The sequence below is a fragment of the Anomaloglossus baeobatrachus genome, chromosome 9 (assembly GCF_048569485.1).
Source record: "Anomaloglossus baeobatrachus isolate aAnoBae1 chromosome 9, aAnoBae1.hap1, whole genome shotgun sequence".
In the NCBI taxonomy this organism is placed as follows: domain Eukaryota; kingdom Metazoa; phylum Chordata; class Amphibia; order Anura; family Aromobatidae; genus Anomaloglossus; species Anomaloglossus baeobatrachus.
Window position 1 is genome coordinate 159,810,212 of NC_134361.1, and position 15,350 is coordinate 159,825,561.

The window sequence follows — 15,350 nt, forward strand, 5'->3', positions numbered from 1 at the left end:
TGATATATTCGTCACTGTCAATATTTTCCTTTTAGCCTTCTACCACACTGTTCTGTATGATAGGTTCAGTAAAGCACAATTCAATAATTTTTTGCTTCTTCTACATTGCAAAGTTCTCCGACTATAAAAATAAATATAATCTCTCTCAGCAATGCAATGTTTGTGCTTCCTTTTTGTGTTCCTTATTGATAGGATAAGTTTGGTTGGTTGCTTAGCAAGTCCCCAAGAGATGAAGTTCATGTGAAACAGCATATGCCGAAACCATGAGATAATTAGTAATGTGTTTGATTCTCAAGTCCCCATGGACACAATTATCTATCTACTAGGGAGTGTGAGTTACACCAAAAGCTGTAGAAGTGGAAAAAAATCAGAGATTTTAAGAAATGTTATTAAGTTCTGCTATTGAAAATGCAAAAAAAATAACAACTGATCTGTAATATTTTGATTAGATGAGTAAAATCTCAGAGCAGCTTATGCAAACAAGCCATTTGTTATATATATATATATATATATATATACATTAAAAAAAAATAAAAAAACTTAAAACATGTTCTTAGGGTTCACTCTTTCCTTCCATTTCATCTGAGGAGATCTCACCACCTTGAAGGTCTTTTAATCTTCCCTCTATAAGCGAGACCCTTTGTTTGAGACTTTGCTGCGCATTACTATATTCTCGAAGCAAGCGGGCAAATCGAGTGTGCAGAAGATCTAAATTTGTCTCTAAAAGCTCTACTTTCTCTTCTGAAGATTTACCTCTCATTGCATTTTTCTCCTTTGTTTCATCAAGTAGACCCTCTTTTATAAGGATTTCTTTTCCTCTTTCTTCAAGAATGTTCTTAGCATCTGGATATTCTATCAAGGCCTCCATTAGATCATCCTTTGAAAGGCAGAAAAGGTCAGAGTAACCAATGCTTCGAATGTTGGCTGTCCGACGGTTGCCCATCTTGCTTCCCTCAATATTCAGAATACTAATTTCACCAAAACAACTCCCTGAAGTTAGAATAGCATATTGAGTAATTCCATCTTCCCCAACAACAGCGAGCTTTCCTTCCTTGATTATGTACATTTCCCGGCCAATATCTCCTTTCCGGCAGATGTAATCTCCTGGGCTGAAAACTTGAGGGCGCAGTTTGAGAACCAACTCTACTAGGAGTCCAGCCTCACAATTTTGAAAAATGCGTACCTAAAAAAGTAATCATAATGCATGGATTAGAGATGAGAAATTACTAGAGATGAGAGGATCAAGCAGAATCCAAGTTCTCCTGGTCCCGCGTTTTTTCCTTGGAAATTTTATTTGCGGAGGAGTTACTCTCCACTAATTTAATGTTTCTTATTATTCTCTGTGGATTCTCCAGACCCCAGAGCATAATAAACGTAATATATAAGAAAATAAACAAAATCGCTACACTTCTGCTCAACTCTCCGGTCCTTCCACTACTCACCACCACCCGTCTTGTCCTCGTCGCAGTTTCTGATCCTCTGATCAGTCCAACTTGGTCCAAGAGAAACGAAGATTCAAATGCAAGCGGTGGGGAATCAGAAGTTGTAGTGAGGATCAGACGGGTAGCAGTGAGTAGCAGAAGAACCATATTGGTGAACAGTGAAATGATTATAACTTTTTTTTTCCAATTGTTTGATACATGATACATAAAATAAGAGATTTTAGCATCGACTCACCTTTTTAAGTGTATCCAGATGAACATTTATGGCGATTTCAGCCCTCAGTTTGTCAGGTAGGTTTTTCAGCACTTCTCTTTCATCCACTGTCTTTTTGTTAGTCCAAAGATAGTCAAACCACCGGATAACCTTGGCCTCCAGATCTTTGCTTACCTTTCTGAATTGCATATAGTGTTTGATGGCATCTATTTTAGACTGGAACTCGGCCCTAGTTGCATTCATGTTAGAGATCATAGAACCGACATTTCCTACAATAGTGGCAAAAATCAAAACGCCAACGAGAAAATCAAAGATTACAAAAAGGTACTCTGTATCTGTGACTGGTGGAGGGGTTTCTCCAATTGTCGTGAGTGTTAAGGTAGACCAGTATAAGCAGTAGATATATTCACGTGTAAGGTAACCATAGGCAGGATTAGTAACATTGGGATAAACCCATGTGTCTTCACCAAAGCCAATAGCTTTAGATATGGCATAGTAAATACAAGCATTCCAATGGATAATGAGTAGAATGTAAAGAACGAGATTGAATATCCTGAAGATGTTTGGGTAACTGGTTCGAGTCTCGGTCTGGTCAAAACATTCAAACATGCGTGGGAAATGTAGTAGCCGGTTAAAACGAAGCTCTGGGCGGTGAATTCCGAGTCCAAGGTAGCCCAAGTCCGTGGGAAGTATAGAGATGATGTCTAGCTTAAATTGCAAGGTTCCGATGTAACTGTCACTGAGCATCTTGGGATCTCGGACAAGTAGTCCTTGCTCTAAGAATCCTAAGATGAGGTGGAAAAAAGAGCAGATCTGTAAGGTTTTTACTCTTGAGTAGTTCTTATTTGGTCGTTATAGCGGTGCATGAATAAATAATGAATGTGTAAGTAAAAGCTAGTGATGGCACAGTTCTGGTGCCAAACAATGTCAAGTGAGTATTTAGACGCTAATAAAATCGATGTGAGTACTACAGGCAAACGAGTGTTCTGGACTCCTGCTTTTTTTTCTCTTCTCCTGAGGTTGTCAGTCTTCCCCCTTCAATTATTTTTCCTTCTCAGTTTGCCTCACTACTGTACCCTGATATGTTCACCTCTGAAATGCTATATACCTGCAGATACAGGATTAATCTGCAGGTAAAGAACATTACAATGCTGTACAGCTGCCAACTGAAAGTATGGCTACAGGGAGAACATGAACTTATTTCATCTCTGGACCTGCTGGCTTTCAGTCATAAGAGCATACACAGAACGGCTACAGTCACTGCTCACACAACCAATCAATATACTGTGAGCAGTGGCTTTAAAGGGAACCTGTTTTCAGATTGGTCCCCTATAAGCTGTGGCCAGGACCAGTCAGCCCTTATACAGTGTGTCCACCCATATCCTGTCCACCGCCATTAACTTGAGAACGGTGGCAGCTTTAGGCATAGAAGTGGTGTTTAGGTATGGTAAAGTAGCCATGCGTTACGCAATGAAACCACCTATAGCGCCACCTGGGGGAAAGCAACGGAGTTAGCATTTTTATATTGAAAACGGAACGAGGTAGAGAAAAAAAATGAATTACAAAGTTGTAGGGCATCATCAATTCAATACGAATTAATACCTTGCATACAGAAATGCTATGATTAGAATATGTAAAACTCACAAGGCTGCAGACGTGAAGCGATACCTCATGGAGACCTTCCTACAAGTCATTGTGTATGGTGGCTGCATGGAGTGGCCTCCACGCTCACCTGACCTGACCCCATTGGACTTCTTTCTATGAGGTCACATTAAACAGCAGGTGTATGCGACCCCTCCACCAATATTGCAGGACCTACGACGACATATCACAGATGCTTGTGCAAACGTGTCACCTACCATATTGCACAACCTGCAGCAAGATACAGTATGCTGTCCAGAGTCCAGATGTGCATTGCAGCTGACGGTGGCCACTTTGAGCATCAAAGTTAAATGAGCGCCATATGCGTGACCAGCATTCAATGTTTTGAGGGGGTCATGGGTTTCATAGCATAACATTTCTGTATTCAAGGTGTCGATTCATATTGAATTGATGATGTCCTACAACTTTGTAATTCACTTTTTTTTCTCTATCTCATTCCGTTTTCAAGATAAAAATGCTAACTCCGTTGTTTTCCACCAGGTGGCGCTATAGGTGGTTTCATTACATAGCGCATGGCTACTTTACTATACCTAGACACCATTTACATGCCTATAGTTGCCGCCGTTCTCAAGTTAATGGCGGTGGGCAGGATATCGGTGGACACACTGTATACAGGATTTAGAATACAGTACTGTATATAAGAGCCCAGGCTGAACTATATAAGATGAAAAACATACTTTATTATACTCACCTGCGGAATAGGCGTCGCTAGTCTCTGACCAGCACCTCCTTTCTTCCGTCCATCACTGTCCTCCTTCCCAGCTTCGTGTGGATGACTCGTCCTCCATCATCCACACAGAATCCTCCATTTCGCTCCTGTGCACGCGCACTCCTCTCTGCCCTGGTGAGGGCAGACCAAAGTATTTTAGTGTGGATGCACGGGCGGTATTTGACCTTTCCTAGCACATGCACAGTACAGTACTTTGCTCCGGAATAAGCAGGGCAGAGAAAATTGCGGATACTGTGTGCATGATGTAGAACGCTGGAAAGGAGGATGGTGATGGAAGGAAGAGATGAGGCGTTGTACCCAGGCCAGCGACGCCCATTGGTCCTGACTGCCTTGCAGGTGAGTATAATAAAAAGCTGTTGTTTATGTTCTACGGAGAGGCCTGTGCATTTATATACAATATTCTAGAATGCTGTATCCAAGGGCTCACTGGTGGTGGCCACAGCTTATAGGGGACAAATCTGTTTACAGGTTCCCTTTAAGCTCTCTCCAGCACTTTGCTTAACAGCTGGCTGTGAAGGACATCTGTGTAAAACGAGCTGTCAATCAAAGTGTCGGGTCATTTTAAAAGCTGCTGTTAGCTGAGACTGTAGCCGTTCTAGGCACTTACCCATGACTGAAAGCTGGTGGCTCCTGGGAGGAAATAGGTTAATTTCACCCGTTAGTTATACCTTCAGTAAAGCTGTCCTGTAGTATTGTAATGCTATGAACCTGCAGATTAATGCTATGCCTTTAGGTATTTAGCATTTTCGGTTGTGACTTCTTCCCTTCAATGCATAAAATAACTTTCCCTAATATTTTCCTTAATTTTTTGGAAGTATTTTTTGAAGATTAACATGTTGAATCATATTCCCAGCAGATCATCCCCAGCCTCATCTTTAACTGTCCATGTTTATGATAATGAGGACATTTATTTTCTATTATACATATTTTTGTTGTGAAATTATTGTTCAAATAAGTGAAAAGTATAAAAAAAATAGATTACCGGTGCGAAAACGAATAAGTATGTCAATGATATATATGACGTCACAGACGTAGTCCAGTGTGAGCCACACTATTATAAAGCTGGTTTGGAGGTCATTAAAGCATGCCCTAAAATAAAAACAAAAAACAGGCATTAAGTCTAAAAAGAAACAGAGGGATTGGTTAAAATGTGGATATCATTTTGTGACTTATCTCTAAAATAAAATAGAAGTGATATAGCTAGATGTTTATACTTTAGCTTGAGCTAAGGGACAGATTGGTACATTAGGCGCGTGCCAATAGGCAGCATCACTTTACAACTTACAGAGTGAAGACAGATTGTGGCAGGACACACACACACAGTAGATAGGTGTTGTGCGCCTTTAACATTCATCTCTGTTAGGTGAGGTTGTTTAGTTGTCTTCTGTTTTTGAGAGTGAGGAATAGTTTGAAGTTTGAAGAAGTTCCATTCAAACGCTACGACTTTGCATCAGTGTCTATGGTAGGAAAAAATCTTGAACTGTGCCAGTATAACCATTAGGTATTATGTTCATATTTTCACCTTACTACATGTATTTAGAAACTCTCCAGTCTACTACTTAGACACCCCTTCTCAATGCCTATGTTTACCCACAGTAAAAAAAAAAAGTAATACTCACCGCCAGTGCTGTTTCAGCTGTGTCAGCACTGGCTCTCCTGGGGATTCTGTGACATTGTTATGTCACACAATCCCTGCAGCTGATCAGCGCTGGCTTTGCTATCCTCTTCTTCCGACAAATCAGACAGTGGAGGAAGTGACTGAGAAGCCGCAGCTCTCACTTGAGAATGAAGGCAGGATTGCTTTATGTAACAACCTCACATGAGCCTTGAGAGAGCCAGTGCCAACACCGCTGGAATGATGCTGGCATTAGAGATGAGTATAGATGTTATTATTTTACTGTGAGGAAACATAGGGATTGAGAATGGGTTTCAGAGTAGAAGACAACCCCTTTAATAGAAAAGACCTGAATTTATTTTTCAAGTAAAATAATAACACCTATACTCACCTACGGTTCTAGTGTTGTTCCAGCAGTGTACAGCACTGCCTCTCCTGGGGCTCACATGACATTCTCATGTCATGCCATCCCTGTGGACAATCAGCAACCACTTCACTGTCCCCTCCTTTGGATGTAATTGACATCTGGAGGAAGTGATAGCTGCGGCTGCTTTCTCACTTCTTTCAGATTTCTAATTTGTTCAAAGGAAGCCTCAAGAATTGTGTGACATAATAATGTCAAGTAAGCGCCGAAAGAGATAGTGCTAAAACAGCTGGCACCAGAAATGAGTATAGGTGTTATTTTACTTGGGAGAAAATAGTGATTTAGAAGGATTTGTCCTAATAGTGGACAGCCCCTTTAAAGCAAATCTGCCACCTAGTTCTCAGTGTGCTCTCTGACAGCTGCGTAATTTAGAGACTGGCCCACTGAATCTACATGGTTTGTACATCTACACATAAAATAGTTTTGCTAAATATATATTTTATTTGTTCCAGTATCCCCAATATTTCTGTACACATGGTGACCTTAGCGTTCATTGATTTTTTTCGGTTGCATGCTGTAGATGTTGCATGCCGCTCTTTTCTATTTTGTTCTGCGTCACTCCATTGCCAAGGTATTCACGTTTGTTTCTTCTAAAGAGCACTGTGTAAAATTTTTACTTTGCAGTCCAACTGGGCATTTCTTCTCTAAGGTGCGTTTTCACCCCTCCTCCATAGATGCTGTCAATCACAACCAGTAGAGTCTTCTACTGATACGATGTTAGATGAGTTGCTGAGCTGTGATTGAGAAGTATGCATGACCCAGAGAAGACTGAAGAAATGCACAGTTGGACAACAAGCAGAGATTTCACATAATGCACTCCAAAAGCAACAAATATGACTATCTCTGCCATGAAGCGATGCAGCACAAAACCAAAAAGATCTACAGAACCTGGGGAGCTCATGGATTTTTATAAGTTGTTAACTCAAATATGAGCAAGTGACATATGCTTTGTAAGGAGTTTCAAAAGCAGACTTACCTGACAACTAGTAGAAACCAATTATATAGCACAGGTAAAGAAATTACAAGGAGCCAACGGTAGTACCATTTTCCAGAAGGGTCAACTACAAGCCTTTCAGATAACTTCAACCTGGTCACACAAAAAAAAAAGACGTAGAATAAGGTTTATGGCACACTTGGGATTATGGGTGCTCAAGAAGGGTTCAACCCCCATCATTGGATACCAGAAAACTTTGCACACCAAAATTGAATATAAGGACTTTATTATACAGGCAATCCAAAAAATGTAACATTTTCACCCCTATATTTGGGTCTTCATCAAACACAGATTCTGTTCTGTATAGATATAATGGTGCAGTATAGCAGCGTCCTCCTCCAGATTGCAGGTATACAGATAATAACGGCAATGACTAAATAACATAAAGTGATATTTGGAACTTACCGATGGGTTGTCTTGTTTTGAGCATTTGTGCCTGGATCTTTTTTCTCTTTACCGGCATTACCTTCAGTGGTTTGTTGTTCAGGCCCTCGGAACCGATCCAGAAAGGAGTCAGGTCTTTGTTCTTGGTCCCTCAGACTTTTGTGGGCCCATTCTCGTAGCACCACAACTAAGCGCACTATCCTGAGAACGATTAATAAGACTTTCAGTAGTTATCGGAATCTCCCAACAAATAAACATGCAAAATATAACAACAAATTGAGTATCCTGGACTATTAACTTCTTGTACTGTGAAAAAGAAGATGTAGAGTTTTTTCAAACAAAGCCAATATGAGAAATTATCAAAGGAAAGACGGTGATTTGTGTGGATGCTTTTCGTTGACTGTTCAAGACAACAATTTACACTGCAATATCCTTACAGAATGAATACTCATAGCGACCCAGAGTTTATTAATAACACCTAAGATCTTTTGGTGTTCGGTATGGCCTATCCTATTTACCTGGACAATGCACCTCTCCCTCTAAAAGAAGCCCGTGATACAACATCACCATTATCTTGGGAAATAACTCTTTGCAGCTCAGAGGAAGTATCATCGCACACCGACAATGCCCTATTAGACAGAAACAAAAAAGGGAATGTTATCCATGCTTAGATGCAGAGAATTTATTAACTATTGCAGTGTGTGGTACTGTTTGTGTGGTTACGTGTATAAACTATGCATCAACTTAATAGTTTTGCAGAAAAAGCATGAACAAATGCAAAGGAGTAGGAAAAACCAATGCTTCTGGACAGGGCTGCCACTCGGGGGGCATTGCTAGTAAAGGATGTCCCTAAAGAGAAAAACAAAGGGGCTCCTTACCACCCAAAGCTTGGAAGCTGGTGAAGGGAGCAGGGAGACATTGACCCATGTATAGGACGTCTGCATCCCAGTACAGGTGATACAATAATGTCACCATATCAGGCGCCCTCTACATTTAGCAGCTGACTGCATTGGAAAGGGACTCAGGGTTTGGAAAGTATTAATTTTATGGAACAATATTATTTTAACTAGTGTATTTGTGGCGCCCCTGACCTGGTCAGGCACCACTGAGTACTGCACCCATGCTGGGGACAGTACAAACAGGTAATCCAGAAGGCTGACCGAGGTGTGACTACACAGGCGCATAGTGATCAGGTCTCACACATGTACCTTTGGGAGGACCCCTGGGGATCCCAGGAGGGGGCAAAGCCTTCACCTCCACTTGAGGAGTGGAGGGGGCGAAGCCTCAATCTCCACTCAAGGGGTGTGGTAGAGAGCCTGGTTGCTAGGTGGCGTAGGCAGGCACAAGGGGAAAAGAGAAGGAGGAGAAAGGAGTCTGAAGCAGAGTGTGGAGGAGTGAGGAGCATGGAAGTGGAGCTCAGACAGGAGCAGCAGTGCAGGTCCCACGAGTGAGCCAGTGTGTGTGTGCAGCTCAGGAAGAGCAGAAGCAGACCCTGGAGCTGTTGCAGTCTAACAGCGTCCGCGCAGTGACTACCGACGGGGGAGAACGGTCACCTGGTAGTGCTGCCCGAACACCACACACAGCTGGAGAGAGAGCAGTGTAGTGGAAAGTAAGGAGACTGTCAGGGAGTACCAGGCCCAAACGGGCGGCAGATCCCGGTGCGGGGATAGATCGACCTTTCCTTGCTAAACCTGCCGGTGTGGGGCCCTTAAAGCCCACGCCACAACACCACAAAAGCCGCAGCCACGTAGCCACAGTTAGGGCCCATAGTTCACAGGAGGCAAGCAGCTGGAGTGATCTGGTCCAGGCGACAAGCAAACGGCAAACAAACGAGGGGAGCAGCTACTTCCCTGGGTGACCCCCATAGGGACTAAAAGTCGGGGTTACCACAAACCACAGAAGGGCTAAGGAAGGCGAGTCGGTAGCCACCCTCATCAGTCAGCCTGAAGGATACCTGGTTCCAGCCTGGTTCATCCCAGCTACGCCCGGGTTACTCACCCTGCCATCAACTGTGAGTAAAACCCCTGAAAGACATTCTGCTTGTGTGGAGTTATTCTGCGCCTTGTGGTTCTACACACCTACACAGGGCCCTGGGGCTTGCCTCACTCTCAGGAGGCTATTACAACTGGCTGCACCCACCATCAGCCCCAGGCATCCCTTAATCTGCAGTGGCGGTCCCCACTGACCGCAATTCTGAGAGTGGCGTCACGACAATCCTAGAAGAAGGTTTCCTACCTGTGACAAGATCCAGCTGAGTCTAGTCCCTGAAGGTAATGCACCGACACTGCACTTGTGGGGCTTCACATCTGGCGTCACGAACAGGATAAGGACTAGACCTGTTCAGACAGGTGACCATGTGCCTGGGCGGTCCGCTTGAAAAATTGGAAGCGCCGCCATATTGCCACCATGAAAAGCGCGCTGAAAAACAACAGCAGCCCGCGCTGGGAGAAGTTACCGCCCACGAAGAGGTGTGGCTACCCAGAGATCCCCTGCAGAGTCCTGACCTCGCAAGTGAAGAGAGCGGAGGCGTTCAGAGACGTCGGGACAGAAAGGGAGCCAGAAGCCTGCTGTTAGAGGAAATGGCGTCTGGATGCAGAGATCTCGAGCCAGGCTCCGCTGCCTGGTGGGCCCGAGAGCTTGCTCAGTGCTGCAACCAACTAGAAACCAGGGTTCTACGGCAGCTCAGCGAGGGACGCAAGGAGCTCCTGGGGATGGCTACGGCGGTACAGGCCTACGAGGAGAGGGCCACGCGACGAGTGCCAGACCGAGCGGCGACGACTCAGACCCCGATGCTGCTACCGATGGGTGAGTCCAGTGTTGCCCCTGCCAGCACGAGTGCCCCGACCCCTGCTGCCACGCCCGTAGTCCCCGAAGAGGCGCCCGCCGCGGCGACGCTGAACCAGGCCGCAGCCACGCCAGGTGCGGCCCGCCACAGAGATGCCCTGCCCGGCCCGCAAAGATCCGGCTGCCACCGCGACCCTCATCCATGCCGCAGGTGTGACGCTGACCCAGGCCGCCGCCTTGCTAGGCCCGGCCCGCCAAGACCCCACCGCAGCAGCGACGCTCATCCACGCCGCAGGCGAGGTGCTGAACCAGGCCGCAGCCGCGCCAGGTGCGGCCCGCCAAGCTCCGATCGCTGTAGCGACGCCCAGCCCAGCCTGCACAGATCCCATCGCAGCTGCGACGCCAATCCAGGCCGCCGCAGCAATGCCCTGCCCGGCCCGCCAAGAACCGGTCATAGTAGCGATGCCCGCTAAGACGCCAGCTGCAACAGCGACGCTGATCCAGGCCGCCGCCATGTCAGGCGCGGCCCGCCAAGACAAGGTTGTATCACCATTTACCCCGGCCTGCCAGGCCAGAGCAGACACCGCTCCCCAGTCCAAGGAGGTCCCTGCTAGGAAGTCTACGCTGGGGGAGGACCCCGAATACCAGAAGCTGAAGGCTGACCTAGAGGCCCAGTTCCCAAAGGAGATGGTGGACCGGTATCTGCTCCCTCCACATACCCCTCAGAAGACTCTAGAGATGTCCACGCCAAAAAGTCCACCGCCCGGGCCAGCTGATGAACACTCATCCCCAGCGCTGCCACCAAAGGAGTGCTCAGAAGAACTAAGGGGGAGAGGAGGCCAGGAAGCTGAGGAGCTGACCCCGGAGCCATCAGCAGTGGATCCATGCCCAGAGCCAGAGATGTTGCCATATTCTCGCTGGGATGAAGAGGAAGATTTGTCCAGCAACCTCACCTGGGAGCCTGCCAGCAGTGAAGCAGCCACCCAGCAGAATCAAGCCCGCAAAACACGGCGCCGCAGTAGAACCAAGTTTTCCCCTGCACCGCAGTCTCCAGAGAATAAAGATGAAGTCACGGCCAGAGACCTGGAGGAGAAGCGGTTTCTGAGGAGAGCCAAATCCCAGGTTAGAGGTCCACTTTGTCGTGGTGTAGTCGAAGACTTCAGCTTGAAGAGTGGATATGGCTTCATAGTAGCTCCTGGTATGAAAGAAGGCATATTCGTGAATAGAAGAGACGTTAGAGCTCATTTGCCCAGAGGACATCCAGGCAGAAATCTGCGAACAGGAGACTCAGTGGAATTTACCATGCATCAGGGAGAAAGAGGATGGTATGCACTTGACGTTACGCCATGTACCAGAGATTCCTATAGAAACCCAGTTGTCTCCATACCACAAGAAAAAGAAACAGACACAGAAGAAGACGGAGATAGAGAAAGGAGAGACAAAGAACCCATTGATGAGACCACTACAGATGATGAAAGAGATCGAGAAACCAGCAGGTGCCGCAGCCCTACAGGCCCAAGCCCTGGTATGGAGGAGTAGAGGAAAGTAAAGTAAGAAGTACAACAAGTTACTGTTTTGACCAGTTTGAAGTTTTTGCAACGTTTACAAGTTTAAGCAATGTGCCCACATAAACTAATGTGAGAAATGAACCTTAAGGCTATGAACTGGCTATAGCCACAAACTCTCGCAGTGTAAATAGTTACACCAGAGGGTACCACCACCAGAGCCAGCCTGTTTAGGGGCCTGGCTCGCCTGCAACCAGGGAGCACGTCCGTTATGGGGCCTTGGCTTACCTGCAACCAGAGAGCATGCCTATTTATGGGGCCTGGCTCTCCACCACAAAGAGGGTACCTGGTCAGCACCAACTGTGGAGGCCGCCTCTACATCCTGCCAGAAGAGGCTGAAGGCGCGGCTCCACCAGGCCGGGTATACCCTGAAACCACCAGACCATGAAAGCCGCCTCTACATCCTGCCAGAAGTGGCTGAAGGCGCGGCCAACGGGAGAGGCAGATTGGAGGAAAGGTCTGGGGAAACGGATGGCCCAGACCTGGTTACCAAAAGAAACCGGTGACCTGCCTCCTGAAAGGGTTTAGGGTGGGTTAACGGACTTGTGGGTGGAGGGTGGTGATGTATGGTACCTGGTGGTTTTAAAAGTTTTACCATGTTTTAATGTTTTATGCATTTTAAAATGTTGTCTTGCAGCCCGAGGACGTGCTGGTGATAACTAAGGGGGAATGTGGCGCCCCTGACCTGGTCAGGCACCACTGAGTACTGCACCCATGCTGGGGACAGTACAAACAGGTAATCCAGAAGGCTGACCGAGGTGTGACTACACAGGCGCATAGTGATCAGGTCTCACACATGTACCTTTGGGAGGACCCCTGGGGATCCCAGGAGGGGGCAAAGCCTTCACCTCCACTTGAGGAGTGGAGGGGGCGAAGCCTCCATCTCCACTCAAGGGGTGTGGTAGAGAGCCTGGTTGCTAGGTGGCGTAGGCAGGCACAAGGGGAAAAGAGAAGGAGGAGAAAGGAGTCTGAAGCAGAGTGTGGAGGAGTGAGGAGCATGGAAGTGGAGCTCAGACAGGAGCAGCAGTGCAGGTCCCACGAGTGAGCCAGTGTGTGTGTGCAGCTCAGGAAGAGCAGAAGCAGACCCTGGAGCTGTTGCAGTCTAACAGCGTCCGCGCAGTGACTACCGACGGGGGAGAACGGTCACCTGGTAGTGCTGCCCGAACACCACACACAGCTGGAGAGAGAGCAGTGTAGTGGAAAGTAAGGAGACTGTCAGGGAGTACCAGGCCCAAACGGGCGGCAGATCCCGGTGCGGGGATAGATCCACCTTTCCTTGCTAAACCTGCCGGTGTGGGGCCCTTAAAGCCCACGCCACAACACCACAAAAGCCGCAGCCACGTAGCCACAGTTAGGGCCCATAGTTCACAGGAGGCAAGCAGCTGGAGTGATCTGGTCCAGGCGACAAGCAAACGGCAAACAAACGAGGGGAGCAGCTACTTCCCTGGGTGACCCCCATAGGGACTAAAAGTCGGGGTTACCACAAACCACAGAAGGGCTAAGGAAGGCGAGTCGGTAGCCACCCTCATCAGTCAGCCTGAAGGATACCTGGTTCCAGCCTGGTTCATCCCAGCTACGCCCGGGTTACTCACCCTGCCATCAACTGTGAGTAAAACCCCTGAAAGACATTCTGCTTGTGTGGAGTTATTCTGCGCCTTGTGGTTCTACACACCTACACAGGGCCCTGGGGCTTGCCTCACTCTCAGGAGGCTATTACAACTGGCTGCACCCACCATCAGCCCCAGGCATCCCTTAATCTGCAGTGGCGGTCCCCACTGACCGCAATTCTGAGAGTGGCGTCACGACAATCCTAGAAGAAGGTTTCCTACCTGTGACAAGATCCAGCTGAGTGGAGTCCCTGAAGGTAATGCACCGACACTGCACTTGTGGGGCTTCACATATTATTAGACATTCATTAGAATGTTAAGGAGTATTATTACTTTTCAAGGGGTCACTCAGAAGGCATTATTGCGCACTTAAGATAATATTATTGGTTATAGGGAATCTGTCACCAAGATTTTGCTACTTCATCTGAGAACAGTATGTTGTAGGCAAAGAGATTCTGAAACCAACCATGTTTATTTGAGATCACTGTGTGCAGCCATTATGACTTTATCTCAGCATTGAGTGCAGCACAGCTGGGAGCTGGCCCTGCCCACACCAGGCTTTCTATAGAGATTGTGCATTGGTTGTGAGGTGTCAATCACAGCAGGGGGCGTGTTAGACTGGTCTGCAGGAGGCACTGAGTCACACCAATGTTAATCACAGTGCAATAAATGCTTTAGTATGAGTAAACAATAGCTAGAAGCAGGTAAGAGAAACACAGATGTTTTTACTTTTTTAACTCTTGCAGCATGCTGTCCTGAGCTTACATTGCAAAATCCTGGCAACAGATTCCCTTTAAGGGGGCATCTTGAGCATCATTATTTGCTAAGGGGGAGATGGAGCAATAATACTTTGTATAGTGGCATTGCTATGTGTCAAGGGGGAAAAAGAGGGGCACTTTCAATGGGACACAGCAGTGGGGATTTTACTATTTCAGGCATGAAGAAGATGCCACAAAAACAGGACACAAAATAAGGCACTTTGCACTAATATTTGGGGGTACTCTCAGGATTGGGTAGGGGCCCAAGGTTTTTGGCTGTACATGGCCCTATAATTTCTAATAACAACCCTGCTCCTGGCAATAAGGCAAATCAGTTAACTCGTCCATTACACTTACTAAAATGTACATGTCTTTAAAGAGTGACCTTCATGTTTTCACATTTCTGTACGCCTGGATCAAATCAATTATTTACTTACCTACTCCCACAGTTGTCTGCTGACTCCAATTCATTTTCACTGGGTGTCTTAATGGCTAAACGCGGTTGTAAATTGGGAGAGGAGTTCTTGTGCCCATTTGTCTGACCAGTCATCCTCCATGGGAGCACTTGGAAACAAAGCTTTTAAGACTTGAGATAGCCAACTGTTTGAATAAGCAGATATTTGTACAGAAATATTAAACATGATAGGAATGGACTATAGAGTAGAGGTACATTTACACTCATCATGCCTAGGAAAGCTCATTTCATGATATGGCAGTCTAATCAGGATGCCGACTTGTTAAATGATCAAAATGCTAATTTATCGAGTGAAAAAATTCTTTAGTTTGTATAAAATATCAGCAGCACTTTATCTTGTGTAAACAAGTTGCCAAGAATAATGACCGTGTATGCCCATTGATGGACCAATAGTTCAGAATGCATCAGAAGTGGAGTCGTTCTGTGTAAACAGGCTATTAAATGACTGCTGATTGGCAAACTTGTCGGCAGTTGGCTATCGTTTAACACTTTTAATATAATAATTACAATTTTCAATACTTTTCCTTACCCATATTTACTCATTACCCAATTTTACACAAATTAAGTTACTCATAGCTAAAATGTGAAGCTATACACATAAGGGGAATCTGGTCACCATTTTGCATTTTTTTTTTAGTTTTGAATATGGGTATACAGGTGGCATAAAGGTGAAATTAGCCATATCTGTATGCCTCC

General features: G+C 46.1%; 1 protein-coding gene across 1 annotated transcript; it reads right to left on the reverse strand.

The window, feature by feature from the left end:
* Positions 1-553: 553 nt before the first annotated feature.
* CNGA2 (cyclic nucleotide gated channel subunit alpha 2) lies at positions 554-14,751 on the reverse strand. The gene is made up of 7 exons (XM_075322773.1): positions 14,617-14,751; positions 7,984-8,094; positions 7,487-7,666; positions 7,064-7,174; positions 5,031-5,137; positions 1,678-2,441; positions 554-1,183 (listed from the first exon to the last, which is right to left on the reverse strand). The coding sequence occupies exons 1-7, from the start codon at positions 14,727-14,729 to the stop codon at positions 554-556; spliced, it is 2,016 nt and encodes a 671-aa protein (XP_075178888.1). The 5' UTR covers positions 14,730-14,751.
* Positions 14,752-15,350: the final 599 nt, after the last annotated feature.